The sequence below is a fragment of the Oncorhynchus keta genome, chromosome 6 (assembly GCF_023373465.1).
Source record: "Oncorhynchus keta strain PuntledgeMale-10-30-2019 chromosome 6, Oket_V2, whole genome shotgun sequence".
NCBI lineage: Eukaryota > Metazoa > Chordata > Actinopteri > Salmoniformes > Salmonidae > Oncorhynchus > Oncorhynchus keta.
In genome coordinates this window covers 10,805,940-10,825,915 of record NC_068426.1, presented here as the reverse complement: position 1 = coordinate 10,825,915, position 19,976 = coordinate 10,805,940, and the positions used below count along the sequence as shown (strand labels likewise).

The 19,976-nt window shown below is 37.9% G+C and overlaps 1 protein-coding gene across 47 annotated transcripts in view; it reads left to right on the top strand.

Annotated features, from left to right (window-relative positions):
- Nucleotides 1-19,976, top strand: part of LOC118384930 (A disintegrin and metalloproteinase with thrombospondin motifs 2) — a 104,872-nt gene that overhangs the window by 62,593 nt on the left and 22,303 nt on the right. For all 47 annotated transcript variants that reach the window (XM_052520659.1, XM_052520649.1, XM_052520638.1 and 44 more), the window contains exons 6-9: nt 1-157; nt 641-746; nt 4,066-4,212; nt 5,052-5,184. In XM_052520659.1, the coding sequence (XP_052376619.1) occupies nt 1-157; nt 641-746; nt 4,066-4,212; nt 5,052-5,184 (543 nt within the window). The remainder of the gene's footprint in view (nt 158-640; nt 747-4,065; nt 4,213-5,051; nt 5,185-19,976) is intronic.

Below are 19,976 nucleotides of genomic sequence, written 5' to 3'. Positions count from 1 at the left end.
TCTTTGAGTCTGATAGAGCTGGGGAACCCGTCTCAGAGTCTGGAGAATGTATGTCGCTGGGCCTTCCTGCAGCAGAAGGAAGACAGGGGTGATGCAGAGTACCATGACCATGCCATCTTCCTCACCAGACAGGAGTTTGGCCCCTCCGGCATGCAAGGTACTGGACATACTTATTAATGTGCTCTCATACAATGTACACATCAGGTGCTCTCGTACAATATACACATCAGTTGTGTGCATACAGTATACACACTCCTTTCTCTCTCTCTCTCTCTCTCTCTTTCTCTCCCTTTCTCTCTCTCTCTCGCTTTCAATTCAATTAAATTAGCTTTATTTGCATGACGTAACAATGTACATATTGCCAAGCTTACTTTGGAGATTTACAATATTAACATCATTAAAATAATAATAATCAATATGGTCAAAGGGACAACAGTAACAACAATAATCAAAGGTCAAAATAACCAACACATTGAACAATAACAATTACAATAAGCATAGAGGACAGGCTGTCTCTCTCTTTCACACACTTTTTCTCTCCTCTCCTCTCCTCTCCTCTCCTCTCCTCTCCTCTCCTCTCCTCTCCTCTCCTCTCCTCTCTCTCTCTCTCTCTCTTTACCTCTCTTCTCTCGTTGCTTAGGTTACGCTCCTGTGACGGGTATGTGCCACCCAGTGCGGAGCTGCACTCTCAACCACGAGGATGGCTTCTCCTCTGCCTTCGTTGTGGCACACGAGACTGGACACGTGTGAGACACACTTATACACACACACCATTCAACACACAGTATACACACACCATTCAACACACAGTATACACACACCATTCAACACACAGTATACACACACCATTCAACACACAGTATACACACACCATTCAACACACAGTATACACACACCATTCAACACACAGTACACACACCATTCAACACACAGTATACACACACCATTCAACACACAGTATACACACACCATTCAACACACAGTATACACACACCATTCAACACACAGTATACACACACCATTCAACACACAGTATACACACACCATTCAACACACAGTATACACACACCATTCAACACACAGTATACACAAACACCATTCAACACACAGTATACACACACCATTCAACACAGTATACACAAACACCATTCAACACACAGTATACACACACCATTCAACACACAGTATACACACACCATTCAATAATATAATAATAACACACAGTATACACACACACCATTCAACACAGTATACACACACACCATTCAACACACAGCATACACAAACACCATTCAACACACAGTATACACACACACCATTCAACACAGTATACACACACACCATTCAACACACACTATACACACACACCATTCAACACAGTATACACACACACCATTCAACACACAGCATACACAAACACCATTCAACACACAGTATACACACACACCATTCAACACAGTATACACACACACCATTCAACACAGTATACACACACACCATTCAACACACAGTATACACACACACCATTCAACACACAGTAGACACACACCGTTCAACACACAGTATACACAAACACCATTCAACACACAGTATACACACACACCATTCAACACAGTATACACACACACCATTCAACACACAGCATACACAAACACCATTCAACACACAGTATACACAAACACCATTCAACACACAGTATACACACACACCATTCAACACACAGTATACACACACACCATTCAACACAGTATACACACACACCATTCAACACACAGTATACACACACCATTCAACACACAGTATACACACACACCATTCAACACACAGTATACACAAACACCATTCAACACACAATATACACAAACACCATTCAACACACAGTATACACACACACCATTCAACACACAGTAGACACACACCGTTCAACACACAGTACACAAACACCGTTCAACACACAGTATACACACACCATTCAACACACAATATACACACACCATTCAACACACAATATACACAAACACCATTCAACACACAGTACACAAACACCATTCAACACACAGTACACACACACCGTTCAACACACAGTATACACACACCATTCAACACACAGTATACACACACCATTCAACACACAGTATACACAAACACCATTCAACACAGTATACACACACCATTCAACACAGTATACACACACACACCATTCAACACACAGTATACACACACCATTCAACACACAGTATACACACCATTCACACACCATTCAACACAGTATACACACACACCATTCAACACACAGTATACACACACCATTCAACACACAGTATACACACACACCATTCAACACAGTATACACAAAAACCATTCAACACAGTATACACACACCATTCAACACAGTATACACACACACCATTCAACGCACAGTATACACACACCATTCAACACACAGTATACACACACACCATTCAACACAGTATACACACACACCATTCAACACACAGTATACACAAACACCATTCAACACAGTATACACACACCATTCAACACACAGTATACACACACACCATTCAACACACAGTATACACACACCATTCAACACACAGTACACACACACCATTCAACACACAGTACACAAACAACATTCAACACACAGTATACACAAACACCATTCAACACAGTATACACACACACCATTCAACACACAGTATACACACACCATTCAACACAGTATACACACACACCATTCAACACACAGTATACACACACACCATTCAACACACAATATACACACACACCATTCAACACACAGTATACACACACCATTCAACACACAGTATACACAAACACCATTCAACACAGTATACACACACCATTCAACACACAGTATACACAAACACCATTCAACACAGTATACACACACACCATTCAACACACAGTATACACACACCATTCAACACACAGTAGACACACACCATTCAACACACAGTATACACACACACCATTCAACACACAGTATACACAAACACCATTCAACATACAGTATACACACACACATTCAACACAGTATACACACACATTCAACACACAGTATACACACACCATTCAACATACAGTATACACAAACACCATTCAACACAGTATACACACACCATTCAACACAGTATACACACACACCATTCAACGCACAGTATACACACACCATTCAACACACAGTATACACACACCATTCAACACAGTATACACACACACCATTCAACACACAGTATACACAAACACCATTCAACACAGTATACACACACCATTCAACACACAGTATACACACACACCATTCAACACACAGTATACACACACCATTCAACACACAGTACACACACACCATTCAACACACAGTACACAAACAACATTCAACACACAGTATACACAAACACCATTCAACACAGTATACACACACACCATTCAACACACAGTATACACACACCATTCAACACAGTATACACACACACCATTCAACACACAGTATACACACACACCATTCAACACACAGTATACACACACCATTCAACACACAGTAGACACACACCATTCAACACACAGTATACACACACACCATTCAACACACAGTACACAAACACCGTTCAACACACAGTATACACACACACCATTCAACACACAGTACACAAACACCATTCAACACACAATATACACACACACCATTCAACACACAGTATACACACACCATTCAACACACAGTATACACAAACACCATTCAACACAGTATACACACACCATTCAACACACAGTATACACAAACACCATTCAACACAGTATACACACACCGTTCAACACAGTATACACACACACTGTTCAACACACAGTATACACACACACCATTCAACACAGTATACACACACACTGTTCAACACACAGTATACACAAACACATGTATTACTACAGTTAGAGGCATTTACATTTTGTAGGTTAACTGTACCGTTAGCACACGGTACACCTGCATGCATACTCCCAGACGTGTAATTAGTGCCTGCTGTTTATGTGACGCCCCCCTGACAGGCTGGGTATGGAGCACGATGGTCCCCCTGGTAATGAATGTGGTGATGAGGTGCCCATGGGAAGCATCATGGCCCCTCTGGTGCAGGCTGCCTTCCATCGATTCCACTGGTCCCGATGCAGCCAGGAGGAGCTCAACAAGTATCTGAAGTGAGTCCAGGTCAACCATGACCTCTGACCTCTCTCTGGTGCCACAGTCAGGACATACACATCTCTACCCCAGGATAACATGGCTTTATGTTGTCTTATGGTCTTGTACAGATTAGGTTATTAATTATGGAGGGAGGGAGATCTCTGTGTGTGTATTGCAGCCATGTGGCTCATCCCTTATGGCAGGGTTCCAAACAAATGGCTTGGTGGTTTGAGGAAAATATACAGTGGGGAGAACAAGTATTTGATATACTGCCGATTTTGCAGGTTTTCCAACTTACAAAACATGTAGAGGTCTGTAATTTTTATCATAGGTACACTTCAACTGTGAGAGACGGAATCTAAAACAAAAACCCAGAAAATCACATTGTATGATTTTTAAGTAATTCATTTGCATTTTATTGCATCAAATGGAAACTGTGTAGAAATGATAATGGACCTACATTCATACAGTTTCTTGACTGTTCATCTCACTAATAATCTATGTGCACCATCAATTGACCTTGGCACCTCTCTGATTCAGAGGGGTTGGGTTAAATGCGGAAGACACATTTCAGTTGATGGCATTCAGTTGTACAACTGACTAGGAATCCCCTTTCCCATTCCCTTACATTCATACAGTTTCTTGACTGACCAGCACACCACTAGACAGTCAAGGAGCATCGAAAATTCCAAAAAACGATTGATAGAGAACTTTGCAAATGTAAACATTTTTGACGCCCTTGCCTTATGAGATTACAGTGTAAAACACAATGAATATTCAATTTTGAGATAATTAATTAAACTGATAGATCTTAACCAAACCCTTCAACTCCAATGAATATGTTTTCCTCCAACAGCTCGTATGACTGTCTCCGTGACGACCCCTTCGACCATGACTGGCCGGCGTTGCCACAGTTACCAGGGATCCACTACTCTATGGACGAGCAGTGTCGCTTTGACTTTGGCGCCGGCTACACCATGTGCACGGCGGTGAGTCCTTCATCAACCTCACAGCCATATGTACCCGTATGCCCAAACAAGCTGTCGCCACACCAGCAGTGTCTAGCGCTGCTACCAATTTAATTGAATAGCCATCTCTTAGAAAGGTCACCATCTGGGCCCCAATGATGCTCAAATCTGACGGAGTCTGAGCTTCACACCAGCATCTCTCTTATGACCATTGTCCTTGACTTCATTCCTTGACTTCCTCCTTGACCCCTTTAACTAGGTCAAGGTCAGGGCGTGACCATAAAGCTGTATACCATCTTAGCTTTTAAGGCATCTAGGGAAGCAAATATGATTTTTTTTTATGAACTCATGAGTTAAAAGCAGGCTGACTTCATCTGTTGGTGCAGTATGACCTCTTTAGATGAAAAAACACAGAACAATGCCGAACAAGTTTAATTGTCCCTCTTTAAAGAGGAAAGCTGCATGTCAGTTATATTTAAATGTGTTTCATTGTTTTGTTTCAAAAAGGCTGAACCTATTTGTGCGAGATGGTTTTTGTTTGATGTGGAAAGAAGAAAATGAAAACAGCTGTAACAGCGGGTTTCTGGATCACATTCTGGAGTAAATTGGAGGGAGTGTCTTTTGGATGCTTTGCTTCAATTTCTTGTCAAACTATTTCCTTAGCTGCAAAGGGTGGCCCGTTCAGCAAAGCAGGTAAGGCATCAGCCTAGGTCAGAGAAGTGTGTCCATAGCTTCTTTGTCTAATGTTGTCCACAAACCAGGTGTCTGCCAGGGTGTTTAACTATGTCACTGTCTATTCTTTGTGACATTGATGAACGTTTGTGTCGTTCAGAGCTCGTATATTATGAATCTGGTGCATTGTAAGGTGACGTATGTTACTGACCTGTCTTCGTGTGTACACACACCCACACGTAAACATGTCTCCATGATGTTTTCCATGTCTTTAGGTTCAGGTTACATGTATGTTACTGACCTGTCTTCGTGTGTACACACACCCACACGTAAACATGTCTCCATGATGTTTTCCATGTCTTTAGGTTCAGGTTACATGTATGTTACTGACCTGTCTTCGTGTGTACACACACCCACACGTAAACATGTCTCCATGATGTTTTCCATGTCTTTAGGTTCAGGTTACATGTATGTTACTGACCTGTCTTCGTGTGTACACACACCCACACGTAAACATGTCTCCATGATGTTTTCCATGTCTTTAGGTTCAGGTTACATGTATGTTACTGACCTGTCTTCGTGTGTACACACACCCACACGTAAACATGTCTCCATGATGTTTTCCATGTCTTTAGGTTCAGGTTACATGTATGTTACTGACCTGTCTTCGTGTGTACACACACCCACACGTAAACATGTCTCCATGATGTTTTCCATGTCTTTAGGTTCAGGTTACATGTATGTTACTGACCTGTCTTCACACACCCACACGTGTGTACACAGGTTACACCCACACGTAAACATGTCTCCATGATGTTTTCCATGTCTTTAGGTTCAGGTTACATGTATGTTACTGACCTGTCTTCGTGTGTACACACACCCACACGTAAACATGTCTCCATGATGTTTTCATGTCTTTAGGTTCAGGTTACATGATGTTTTCCATGTCTCTTTTTTCCATGGTTCAGGTTACATGTATGTTACTGACCTGTCTTCGTGTGTACACACACCCACACGTAAACATGTCTCCATGATGTTTTCCATGTCTTTAGGTTCAGGTTACATGTATGTTACTGACCTGTCTTCGTGTGTACACACACCCACACGTAAACATGTCTCCATGATGTTTTCCATGTCTTTAGGTTCAGGTTACATGTATGTTCTCACACAGTTTGTTATTTTGATTGATGGTGATGGAATAAGCAAAGATGGGGTGATTTCAATGTAGTCTAAATCAATGTCTTGTTGCATGTTTGACATGTTCAAGTCTTGTTGACATCAGATTTGAAACACACTTGTTGCATCAGATTTGACAAGTTCAAAGATGTGTCACTGTCTGTGCTGGGAGTAAGACAGATTTGATTTCAACATAACTATGCATCTGACATCAAATCACGTCTTGTTGCAGATTTGACATGTTCAATTCTTGTTGCATCAGATTATGACATGGTCTTGTTCAAGTCTTGTTTCTATGCTGTGTCTTGTTGCAGATTTGACATGTTCAATGTCTTGTTGCATCAGTTTGACATGTTCAATGTCTTGTTGCATTTGACATGTTCATGTTCATGTCTTGTTGCATCAGATTTGACATGTTCAATGTCTTGTTGCATCAGATTTGACATGTTCAATGTCTTGTTGCATCAGTTTGACATGTTCAATGTCTTGTTGCATCAGATTTGACATGTTCAATGTCTTGTTGCATCAGATTTGACATGTTCAATGTCTTGTTGCATCAGATTTGACATGTTCAATGTCTTGTTGCACAGATTTGACATGTTCAATGTCTTGTTGCATCAGATTTGACATGTTCAATGTCTTGTTGCATCAGATTTGACATGTTCAATGTCTTGTTGCATCAGATTTGTGTTCAATGTCTTGTTGCATCAGATTTGACATTCAATGTCTTGTTGCATCAGATGTCTGTCTTGTTGCATCAGATTTGACATGTTCAATGTCTTGTTGCATCAGATTTGACATGTTCAATGTCTTGTTGCATCAGATTTGACATGTTCAATGTCTTGTTGCACAGATTTGACATGTTCAATTCTTGTTGCATCAGATTTGACATGTTCAATGTCTTGTTGCATCAGATTTGACATGTTCAATGTCTTGTTGCATCAGATTTGACATGTTCAATGTCTTGTTGCATCAGATTTGACATGTTCAATGTCTTGTTGCATCAGATTTGACATGTTCAATGTCTTGTTGCATCAGATTTGACATGTTCAATGTCTTGTTGCATCAGATTTGACATGTTCAATGTCTTGTTGCATCAGATTTGACATGTTCAATGTCTTGTTGCATCAGATTTGACATGTTCAATGTCTTGTTGCACCAGATTTGACATGTTCAATGTCTTGTTGCATCAGATTTGACATGTTCAATGTCTTGTTGCATCAGATTTGACATGTTCAATGTCTTGTTGCACCAGATTTGCATCAATGTCTTGTTGCATCAGATTTGACATGTTCAATGTCTTGTTGCATCAGATTTGACATGTTCAATGTCTTGTTGCATCAGATTTGACATGTTCAATGTCTTGTTGCATCAGATTTGACATGTTCAATGTCTTGTTGCATCAGATTTGACATGTTCAATGTCTTGTTGCATCAGATTTGACATGTTCAATGTCTTGTTGCATCAGATTTGACATGTTCAATGTCTTGTTGCATCAGATTTGACATGTTCAATGTCTTGTTGCAATGTCTTCTTGTTGCATCAGATTTGACATGTTCAATGTCTTGTTGCATCAGATTTGACATGTTCAATGTCTTGTTGCACCAGATTTGACATGTTCAATGTCTTGTTGCATCAGATTTGACATGTTCTTGTTGCATCAGATTTGACATGTTCTGTCTTGTTGCATCAGATTTGACATGTTCAATGTCTTGTTGCATCAGATTTGACATGTTCAATGTTGCATCAGATTTGACATGTTCAATGTCTTGTTGCATCAGATTTGACATGTTCACCTTGTTGCAGATTTGACATGTTCAATGTCTTGTTGCAAGATTTGACATGTTCAATGTCTTGTTGCATCAGATTTGACATGTTCAATGTCTTGTTGCATCAGATTTGACATGTTCAATGTCTTGTTGCATCAGATTTGACATGTTCAATGTCTTGTTGCATCAGATTTGACATGTTCAATGTCTTGTTGCACAGATTTGACATGTTCAATGTCTTGTTGCATCAGATTTGACATGTTCAATGTCTTGTTGCACAGATTTGACATGTTCAATGTCTTGTTGCATCAGATTGCATCAGATTTTGACATGTTCAATGTCTTGTTGCATCAGATTTGACATGTTCAATGTCTTGTTGCATCAGATTTGACATGTTCAATCAGATTGACATGTTCTGTCTTGTTGCATCAGATTTGACATGTTCAATGTCTTGTTGCATCAGATTTGACATGTTCAATGTCTTGTTGCATCAGATTTGACATGTTCAATGTCTTGTTGCATCAGATTTGACATGTTCATGTCTTGTTGCAGATTTGACATGTTCAATGTCTTGTTGCATCAGATTTGACATGTTCAATGTCTTGTTGCACAGATTTGACATGTTCAATGTCTTGTTGCATCAGATTTGACATGTTCAATGTCTTGTTGCATCAGATTTGACATGTTCAATGTCTTGTTGCATCAGATTTGACATGTTCAATGTCTTGTTGCATTTGACATGAATTTGACAGATTTGACATGTTCAATGTCTTGTTGCATCAGATTTGACATGTTCACATCAGATTTGACATGTTCAATGTCTTGTTGCATCAGATTTGACATGTTCAATGTCTTGTTGCATCAGATTTGACATGTTCAATGTCTTGTTGCATCAGATTTGACATGTTCAATGTCTTGTTGCATCAGATTTGACATGTTCAATGTCTTGTTGCACCAGATTTGACATGTTCAATGTCTTGTTGCATCAGATTTGACATGTTCAATTCTTGTTGCATCAGATTTGACATGTTTGTTGCATCAGATTTGACATGTTCAATGTCTTGTTGCATCAGATTTGACATGTTCAATGTCTTGTTGCATCAGATTTGACATGTTCAATGTCTTGTTGCATCAGATTTGACATGTTCAATGTCTTGTTGCATCAGATTTGACATGTTCAATGTCTTGTTGCAATGTCTTCTTGTTGCATCAGATTTGACATGTTCAATGTCTTGTTGCATCAGATTTGACATGTTCAATGTCTTGTTGCATCAGATTTGACATGTTCAATGTCTTGTTGCATCAGATTTGACATGTTCAATGTCTTGTTGCATCAGATTTGACATGTTCAATGTCTTGTTGCACAGATTTGTTCAATGTCTTGTTGCATCAGATTTGACATGTTCAATGTCTTGTTGCATCAGATTTGACATGTTCAATGTCTTGTTGCATCAGATTTGACATGTTCAATGTCTTGTTGCACAGATTTGACATGTTCAATGTCTTGTTGCATCAGATTTGACATGTTCAATGTCTTGTTGCATCAGATTTGACATGTTCAATGTCTTGTTGCACCAGATTTGACATGTTCAATGTCTTGTTGCAGATTTGACATGTTCAATGTCTTGTTGCATCAGATTTGACATGTTCAATGTCTTGTTGCATCAGATTTGACTCAATGTCTTGTTGCATCAGATTTGACATGTTCAATGTCTTGTTGCATCAGATTTGACATGTTCAATGTCTTGTTGCACCAGATTTGACATGTTCAATGTCTTGTTGCATCAGATTTGACATGTTCAATGTCTTGTTGCATCAGATTTGACATGTTCAATGTCTTGTTGCATCAGATTTGACATGTTCAATGTCTTGTTGCATCAGATTTGACAGTTCAATGTCTTGACAGATTTGACATGTTCAATGTCTTGTTGCATTTGACATGTTCATTTGACATGTTCAATGTCTTGTTGCATCAGATTTGACATGTTCAATGTCTTGCATCAGATTTGACATGTTCAATGTCTTGTTGCATCAGATTTGACATGTTCAATGTCTTGTTGCATCAGATTTGACATGTTCAACTTGTTCAATGTCTTGTTGCACCAGATTTGACATGTTCAATGTCTTGTTGCATCAGATGACATGTTCAATGCTTGTTGCATCAGATTTGACATGTTCAATGTCTTGTTGCATCAGATTTGACATGATTTTGACATGTTCAATGTCTTGTTGCATCAGATTTGACATGTTCAATGTCTTGTTGCATCAGATTTGACATGTTCAATGTCTTGTTGCATCAGATTTGACATGTTCAATGTCTTGTTGCATCAGATTTGACATGTTCAATGTCTTGTTGCATCAGATTTGACATGTTCAATGTCTTGTTGCATCAGATTTGACATGTTCAATGTCTTGTTGCATCAGATTTGACATGTTCAATGTCTTGTTGCATCAGATTTGACATGTTCAATGTCTTGTTGCATCAGATTTGACATGTTCAATGTCTTGTTGCATCAGATTTGACATGTTCAATGTCTTGTTGCATCAGATTTGACATGTTCAATGTCTTGTTGCATCAGATTTGACATGTTCAATGTCTTGTTGCACCAGATTTGACATGTTCAATGTCTTGTTGCATCAGATTTGACATGTTCAATGTCTTGTTGCACCAGATTTGACATGTTCAATGTCTTGTTGCATCAGATTTGACATGTTCAATGTCTTGTTGCATCAGATTTGACATGTTCAATGTCTTGTTGCATTTGACATGTTCAATGTCTTGTTGCACAGATTTGACATGTTCAGTCTTGTTGCATTTGACATGTTCAATGTCTTGTTGCATCAGATTTGACATGTTCAATGACATGTGTTCAATGTCTTGTTGCATCAGATTTGACATGTTCAATGTCTTGTTGCATCAGATTTGACATGTTCAATGTCTTGTTGCATCATGTTCAATGTCTTGTTGCAGATTTGACATGTTCAATGTCTTGTTGCATCAGATTTGACATGTTCAATGTCTTGTTGCATCAGATTTGACATGTTCAATGTCTTGTTGCACCAGATTTGACATGTTCAATGTCTTGTTGCATCAGATTTGACATGTTCAATGTCTTGTTGCATCAGATTTGACATGTTCAATGTCTTGTTGCATCAGATTTGACATGTTCAATGTCTTGTTGCATCAGATTTGACATGTTCAATGTCTTGTTGCATCAGATTTGACATGTTCAATGTCTTGTTGCATCAGATTTGACATGTTCAATGTCTTGTTGCATCAGATTTGACATGTTCAATGTCTTGTTGCACCAGATTTGACATGTTCAATGTCTTGTTGCATCAGATTTGACATGTTCAATGTCTTGTTGCATCAGATTTGACATGTTCAATGTCTTGTTGCATCAGATTTGACATGTTCAATGTCTTGTTGCATCAGATTTGACATGTTCAATGTCTTGTTGCACCAGCACATGTTCAGTCTTGTTGCATTTGACATGTTCAATGTCTTGTTGCATCAGATTTGACATGTTCAATGTCTTGTTGCATCAGATTTGACATGTTCAATGTCTTGTTGCATTTGACATGTTCAATGTCTTGTTGCACAGATTTGACATGTTCAATGTCTTGTTGCATCAGATTTGATTTGACATGTTCAATGTCTTGTTGACATCAGTCTTGTTGATTTGACATGTTCAATGTCTTGTTGCATCAGATTTGACATGTTCAATGTCTTGTTGCACCAGATTTGACATGTTCAATGTCTTGTTGCATCAGATTTGACATGTTCATGTCTTGTTGCAAGATGTTCAATGTCTTGTTTTGCATGTTCAATGTCTTGTTGTTGCATCTTGTTGCATCAGATTTGACATGTTCAATGTCTTGTTGCAAGATTTGACATGTTCAATGTTGTTGCATCAGATTTGACATGTTCAATGTCTTGTTGCATCAGATTTGACATGTTCAATGTCTTGTTGCACCAGATTTGACATGTTCAATGTCTTGTTGCATCAGATTTGACATGTTCAATGTCTTGTTGCACCAGATTTGACATGTTCAATGTCTTGTTGCATCAGATTTGACATGTTCAATGTCTTGTTGCACAGATTTGACATGTTCAATGTCTTGTTGCATCAGATTTGACATGTTCAATGTCTTGTTGCATCAGATTTGACATGTTCAATGTCTTGTTGCATCAGATTTGACATGTTCAATGTCTTGTTGCATCAGATTTGACATGTTCAATGTCTTGTTGCATCAGATTTGACATGTTCAATGTCTTGTTGCATCAGATTTGACATGTCTTGTTGCAATTTGACTTGTTCAATGTCTTGTTGCATCAGATTTGACATGTTCAATGTCTTGTTGCATCAGATTTGACATGTTCAATGTCTTGTTGCATGTTTGACATGTTCAATGTCTTGTTGCATCAGATTTGACATGTTCAATGTCTTGTTGCATCAGATTTGACATGTTCAATGTCTTGTTGCATCAGATTTGACATGTTCAATGTCTTGTTGCATCAGATTTGACATGTTCAATGTCTTGTTGCATCAGATTTGACATGTTCAATGTCTTGTTGCATCAGATTTGACATGTTCAATGTCTTGTTGCATCAGATTTGACATGTTCAATGTCTTGTTGCACAGATTTGACATGTTCAATGTCTTGTTGCATCAGATTTGACATGTTCAATGTCTTGTTGCATCAGATTTGACATGTTCAATGTCTTGTTGCATCAGATTTGACATGTTCAATGTCTTGTTGCATCAGATTTGACATGTTCAGATTTGACATGTTCAATGTCTTGTTGCATCAGATTTGACATGTTCTTGTCTTGTTGCATCAGATTTGACATGTTCAATGTCTTGTTGTTTGACATGTTCAATGTCTTGCATCAGATTTGACATGTTCAATGTCTTGTTGCATGTTCAGATTTGACATGTTCAATGTCTTGTTGCATCAGATTTGACATGTTCAATGTCTTGTTGCATCAGATTTGACATGTTCAATGTCTTGTTGCATCAGATTTGACATGTTCAATGTTGCATCAGATTTGACATGTTCAATGTCTTGTTGCATCAGATTTGACATGTTCAATGTCTTGTTGCACCAGATTTGACATGTTCAATGTCTTGTTGCATCAGATTTGACATGTTCAATGTCTTGTTGCATCAGATTTGACATGTTCAATGTCTTGTTGCATCAGATTTGACATGTTCAATGTCTTGTTGCATCAGATTTGACATGTTCAATGTCTTGTTGCATCAGATTTGACATGTTCAATGTCTTGTTGCATCAGATTTGACATGTTCACATTGTTGCATCAGATTTGACATGTTCAATGTCTTGTTGCACCAGATTTGACATGTTCAATGTCTTGTTGCATCAGATTTGACATGTTCAATGTCTTGTTGCATCAGATTTGACATGTTCAATGTCTTGTTGAAACCAGATTTGACATGTTCAATGTCTTGTTGCATCAGATTTGCCATGTTCAATGTCTTGTTGCATCAGATTTGACATGTTCAATGTCTTGTTGCATCAGATTTGACATGTTCAATGTCTTGTTGCATCAGATTTGACATGTTCAATGTCTTGTTGCATCAGATTTGACATGTTCAATGTCTTGTTGCACATGTTCAATGTCTTGTTGCATCAGATTTGACATGTTCACCAGATGTGTTCTGTCTTGTTGCATCAGATTTGACATGTTCAATGTCTTGTTGCATCAGATTTGACATGTTCAATGTCTTGTTGCATCAGATTTGACATGTTCAATGTCTTGTTGCACCAGATTTGACATGTTCAATGTCTTGTTGCATCAGATTTGACATGTTCAATGTCTTGTTGCATCAGATTTGACATGTTCAATGTCTTGTTGCATCAGATTTGACATGTTCAATGTCTTGTTGCACAGATTTGACATGTTCAATGTCTTGTTGCATCAGATTTGACATGTTCAATGTCTTGTTGCATCAGATTTGACTGTTCAATGTCTTGTTGCATCAGATTTGACATGTTCAATGTCTTGTTGCACCAGATTTGACATGTTCAATGTCTTGTTGCATCAGATTTGACATGTTCAATGTCTTGTTGCAGATTTGACATGTTCAATGTCTTGTTGCATCAGATTTGACATGTTCAATGTCTTGTTGCATCAGATTTGACATGTTCAATGTCTTGTTGCATGTTCAGATTTGACATGTTCAATGTCTTGTTGCATCAGATTTGACATGTTCAATGTCTTGTTGCATCAGATTTGACATGTTCAATGTCTTGTTGCAGATTTGACCAGATTTGACATGTTCAATGTCTTGTTGCATCAGATTTGACATGTTCAATGTCTTGTCTGCATCAGATTTGACATGTTCAATGTCTTGTTGCATCAGATTTGACATGTTCAATGTCTTGTTGCATCAGATTTGACATGTTCAATGTCTTGTTGCATCAGATTTGACATGTTCAATGTCTTGTTGCATCAGATTTGACATGTTCAATGTCTTGTTGCAGATTTGACATGTTCATTTGAGATTTGACATGTTCAATGTCTTGTTGCAGATTTGACATGTTCATTTTGTTGCATCAGATTTGACATGTTCAATGTCTTGTTGCATCAGATTTGACATGTTCAATGTCTTGTTGCATCAGATTTGACAGATTTGACATGTTCAATGTCTTGTTGCATCAGATTTGACATGTTCAATGTCTTGTTGCAGATTTGACAGATCTTGACATGTTCAATGTCTTGTTGCATCAGATTTGACATGTTCAATTTGTTGCACAGATTTGACATGTTCAATGTCTTGTTGCATCAGATTTGACATGTTCAATGTCTTGTTGCATCAGATTTGACATGTTCAATTTGACATGTTCTGCATCAGATTTGACATGTTCAATGTTTGACTTCTTGTTGCATCAGATTTGACATGTTCAATGTCTTGTTGCATCAGATTTGACATGTTCAATGTCTTGTTGCATCAGATTTGACATGTTCAATGTCTTGTTGCAGATTTGACATGTTCAATGTCTTGTTGCATCAGATTTGACATGTTCAATGTCTTGTTGCATCAGATTTGACATGTTCAATGTCTTGTTGCATCAGATTTGACATGTTCAATGTCTTGTTGCATCAGATTTGACATGTTCAATGTCTTGTTGCATCAGATTTGACATGTTCAATGTCTTGTTGCATCAGATTTGACATGTTCAATGTCTTGTTGCACAGATTTGACATGTTCAATGTCTTGTTGCATCAGATTTGACATGTTCAATGTCTTGTTGCATCAGATTTGACATGTTCAATGTCTTGTTGCATCAGATTTGACATGTTCTTGTTGCAGATTTGACATGTTCAATGTCTTGTTGCACAGATTTGACATGTTCAATGTCTTGTTGCATCAGATTTGACATGTTCAATGTCTTGTTGCATCAGATTTGACATGTTCAATGTCTTGTTGCATCAGATTTGACATGTTCAATTCTTGTTGCATCAGATTTGACATGTTCAATGTCTTGTTGCATCAGATTTGACATGTTCAATGTCTTGTTGCATCAGATTTGACATGTTCAATGTCTTGTTGCATCACATGTCTTCTTGTTGCATCAGATTTGACATGTTCAATGTCTTGTCTTGTTGCATCAGATTTGACATGTTCAATGTCTTGTTGCACAGATTTGACATGTTCAATGTCTTGTTGCATCAGATTTGACATGTTCAATGTCTTGTTGCATCAGATTTGACATGTTCAATGTCTTGTTGCATCAGATTTGACATGTTCAATGTCTTGTTGCACCAGATTTGACATGTTCAATGTCTTGTTGCATCAGATTTGACATGTTCAATGTCTTGTTGCATCAGATTTGACATGTTCAATGTCTTGTTGCATCAGATTTGACATGTTCAATGTCTTGTTTGCATCAGATTTGACATGTTCAATGTCTTGTTGCATCAGATTTGACATGTTCAATGTCTTGTTGCATCAGATTTGACATGTTCAATGTCTTGTTGCACAGATTTGACATGTTCAATGTCTTGTTGCATCAGATTTGACATGTTCAATGTCTTGTTGCATCAGATTTGACATGTTCAATGTCTTGTTGCATCAGATTTGACATGTTCAATGTCTTGTTGCATCAGATTTGACATGTTCAATGTCTTGTTGCATCAGATTTGACATGTTCAATGTCTTGTTGCATCAGATTTGACATGTTCAATGTCTTGTTGCATCAGATTTGACATGTTCAATGTCTTGTTGCATCAGATTTGACATGTTCAATGTCTTGTTGCACCAGATTTGACATGTTCAATGTCTTGTTGCATCAGATTTGACATGTTCAATGTCTTGTTGCATCATCAGATTTGACATGTTCAATGTCTTGTTGCATCAGATTTGACATGTTCAATGTCTTGTTGCATCAGATTTGACATGTTCAATGTCTTGTTGCATCAGATTTGACATGTTCAATGTCTTGTTGCATCAATTGCATCAGATTTGACATGTTCAATTTGTTGCATCAGATTTGACATGTTCAATGTCTTGTTGCAGATTTGACATGTTCATTTGAGATTTGACATGTTCAATGTCTTGTTGCATCAGATTTGACATGTTCAATGTCTTGTTGCATCAGATTTGACATGTTCAATGTCTTGTTGCATCAGATTTGACATGTTCAATGTCTTGTTGCATCAGATTTGACATGTTCAATGTCTTGTTGCATCAGATTTGACATGTTCAATGTCTTGTTGCATCAGATTTGACATGTTCAATGTCTTGTTGCATCAGATTTGACATGTTCAATGTCTTGTTGCACCAGATTTGACATGTTCAATGTCTTGTTGCATTTGACATGTTCAATGTCTTGTCAGATTTGACATGTTCAATGTCTTGTTGCAGATTTGACATGTTCAATGTCTTGTTGCATCAGATTTGACATGTTCAATGTCTTGTTGCATCAGATTTGACATGTTCAATGTCTTGTTGCACCAGATTTGACATGTTCAATGTCTTGTTGCACCAGATTTGACATGTTCATGTCTTGTTGCATCGATTTGACATGTTCAATGTCTTGTTGCATCAGATTTGACATGTTCAATGTCTTGTTGCATCAGATTTGACATGTTCAATGTCTTGTTGCATCAGATTTGACATGTTCAATGTCTTGTTGCATCAATGTCTTGTTGCATTTTGACATGTTCAATGTCTTGTTGCACCAGATTTGACATGTTCAATGTCTTGTTGCACCAGATTTGACATGTTCAATGTCTTGTTGCATCAGATTTGACATGTTCAATGTCTTGTTGCACAGATTTGACAGTTCAATGTCTTGTTGCATCAGATTTGACATCTTGTTGCACCAGATTTGACATGTTCAATGTCTTGTTGCATCAGATTTGACATGTTCAATGTCTTGTTGCATCAGATTTGACATGTTCAATGTCTTGTTGCATCAGATTTGACATGTTCAATGTCTTGTTGCATCAGATTTGACATGTTCAATGTCTTGTTGCATCAGATTTGACATGTTCAATGTCTTGTTGCATCAGATTTGACATGTTCAATGTCTTGTTGCATCAGATTTGACATGTTCAATGTCTTGTTGCATCAGATTTGACATGTTCAATGTCTTGTTGCATCAGATTTGACATGTTCAATGTCTTGTTGCATGATTTGACATGTTCAATGTCTTGTTGCACCAGATTTGACATGTTCAATGTCTTGTTGCATCAGATTTGACATGTTCAATGTCTTGTTGCATCATGTTCATTTTGACATGTTCAATGTCTTGTTGCATCAGATTTGACATGTTCAATGTCTTGTTGCATCAGATTTGACATGTTCAATGTCTTGTTGCATCAGATTTGACATGTTCAATGTCTTGTTGCATCAGTTCATCTTGACATGTTTCAATGTCTTGTTGCATCAGATTTGACATGTTCAATGTCTTGTTGCATCAGATTTGACATGTTCAATGTCTTGTTGCATCAGATTTGACATGTTCAATGTCTTGTTGCATCAGATTTGACATGTTCAATGTCTTGTTGCACCAGATTTGACATGTTCAATGTCTTGTTGCACCAGATTTGACATGTTCAATGTCTTGTTGCATCAGATTTGACATGTTCAATGTCTTGTTGCAGTTCAATGTTGACATGTTCAATGTCTTGTTGCATCAGTTCAATGTCTTGACATGTTCAATGTCTTGTTGCATCAGATTTGACATGTTCAATGTCTTGTTGCATCAGATTTGACATGTTCAATGTCTTGTTGCACCAGATTTGACATGTTCAATGTCTTGTTGCATCAGATTTGACATGTTCAATGTCTTGTTGCACCAGATTTGACATGTTCAATGTCTTGTTGCATCAGATTTGACATGTTCAATGTCTTGTTGCACAGATTTGACATGTTCAATGTCTTGTTGCATGTTCAATGTCTTGTTGCACAGATTTGACATGTTCAATGTCTTGTTGCATCAGATTTGACATGTTCAATGTCTTGTTGCATCAGATGTTCAATGTCTTGTTGCACAGATTTGACATGTTCAATGTCTTGTTGCATTTGACATGTTCAATGTCTTGTTGCATCAGATTTGACATGTTCAATGTCTTGTTGCACCAGATTTGACATGTTCAATGTCTTGTTGCAGATTTGACATGTTCAATGTCTTGTTCAATGTCTTGTTGCATCAGATTTGACATGTTCAATGTCTTGTTGCATCAGATTTGACATGTTCAATGTCTTGTTGCATCAGATTTGACATGTTCAATGTCTTGTTGCATCAGATTTGACATGTTCAATGTCTTGTTGCATCAGATTTGACATGTTCAATGTCTTGTTGCACCAGATTTGACATGTTCAATGTCTTGTTGCATCAGATTTGACATGTTCAATGTCTTGTTGCATCAGATTTGACATGTTCAATGTCTTGTTGCATCAGATTTGACATGTTCAATGTCTTGTTGCATCAGATTTGACATGTTCAATGTCTTGTTGCATCAGATTTGACATGTTTGTTGCACATTTGACATGTTCAATGTCTTGTTGCACCAGATTTGACATGTTCAATGTCTTGTTGCATCAGATTTGACATGTTCAATGTCTTGTTGCATCAGATTTGACATGTTCAATGTCTTGTTGCACAGATTTGACATGTTCAATGTCTTGTTGCATCAGATTTGACATGTTCAATGTCTTG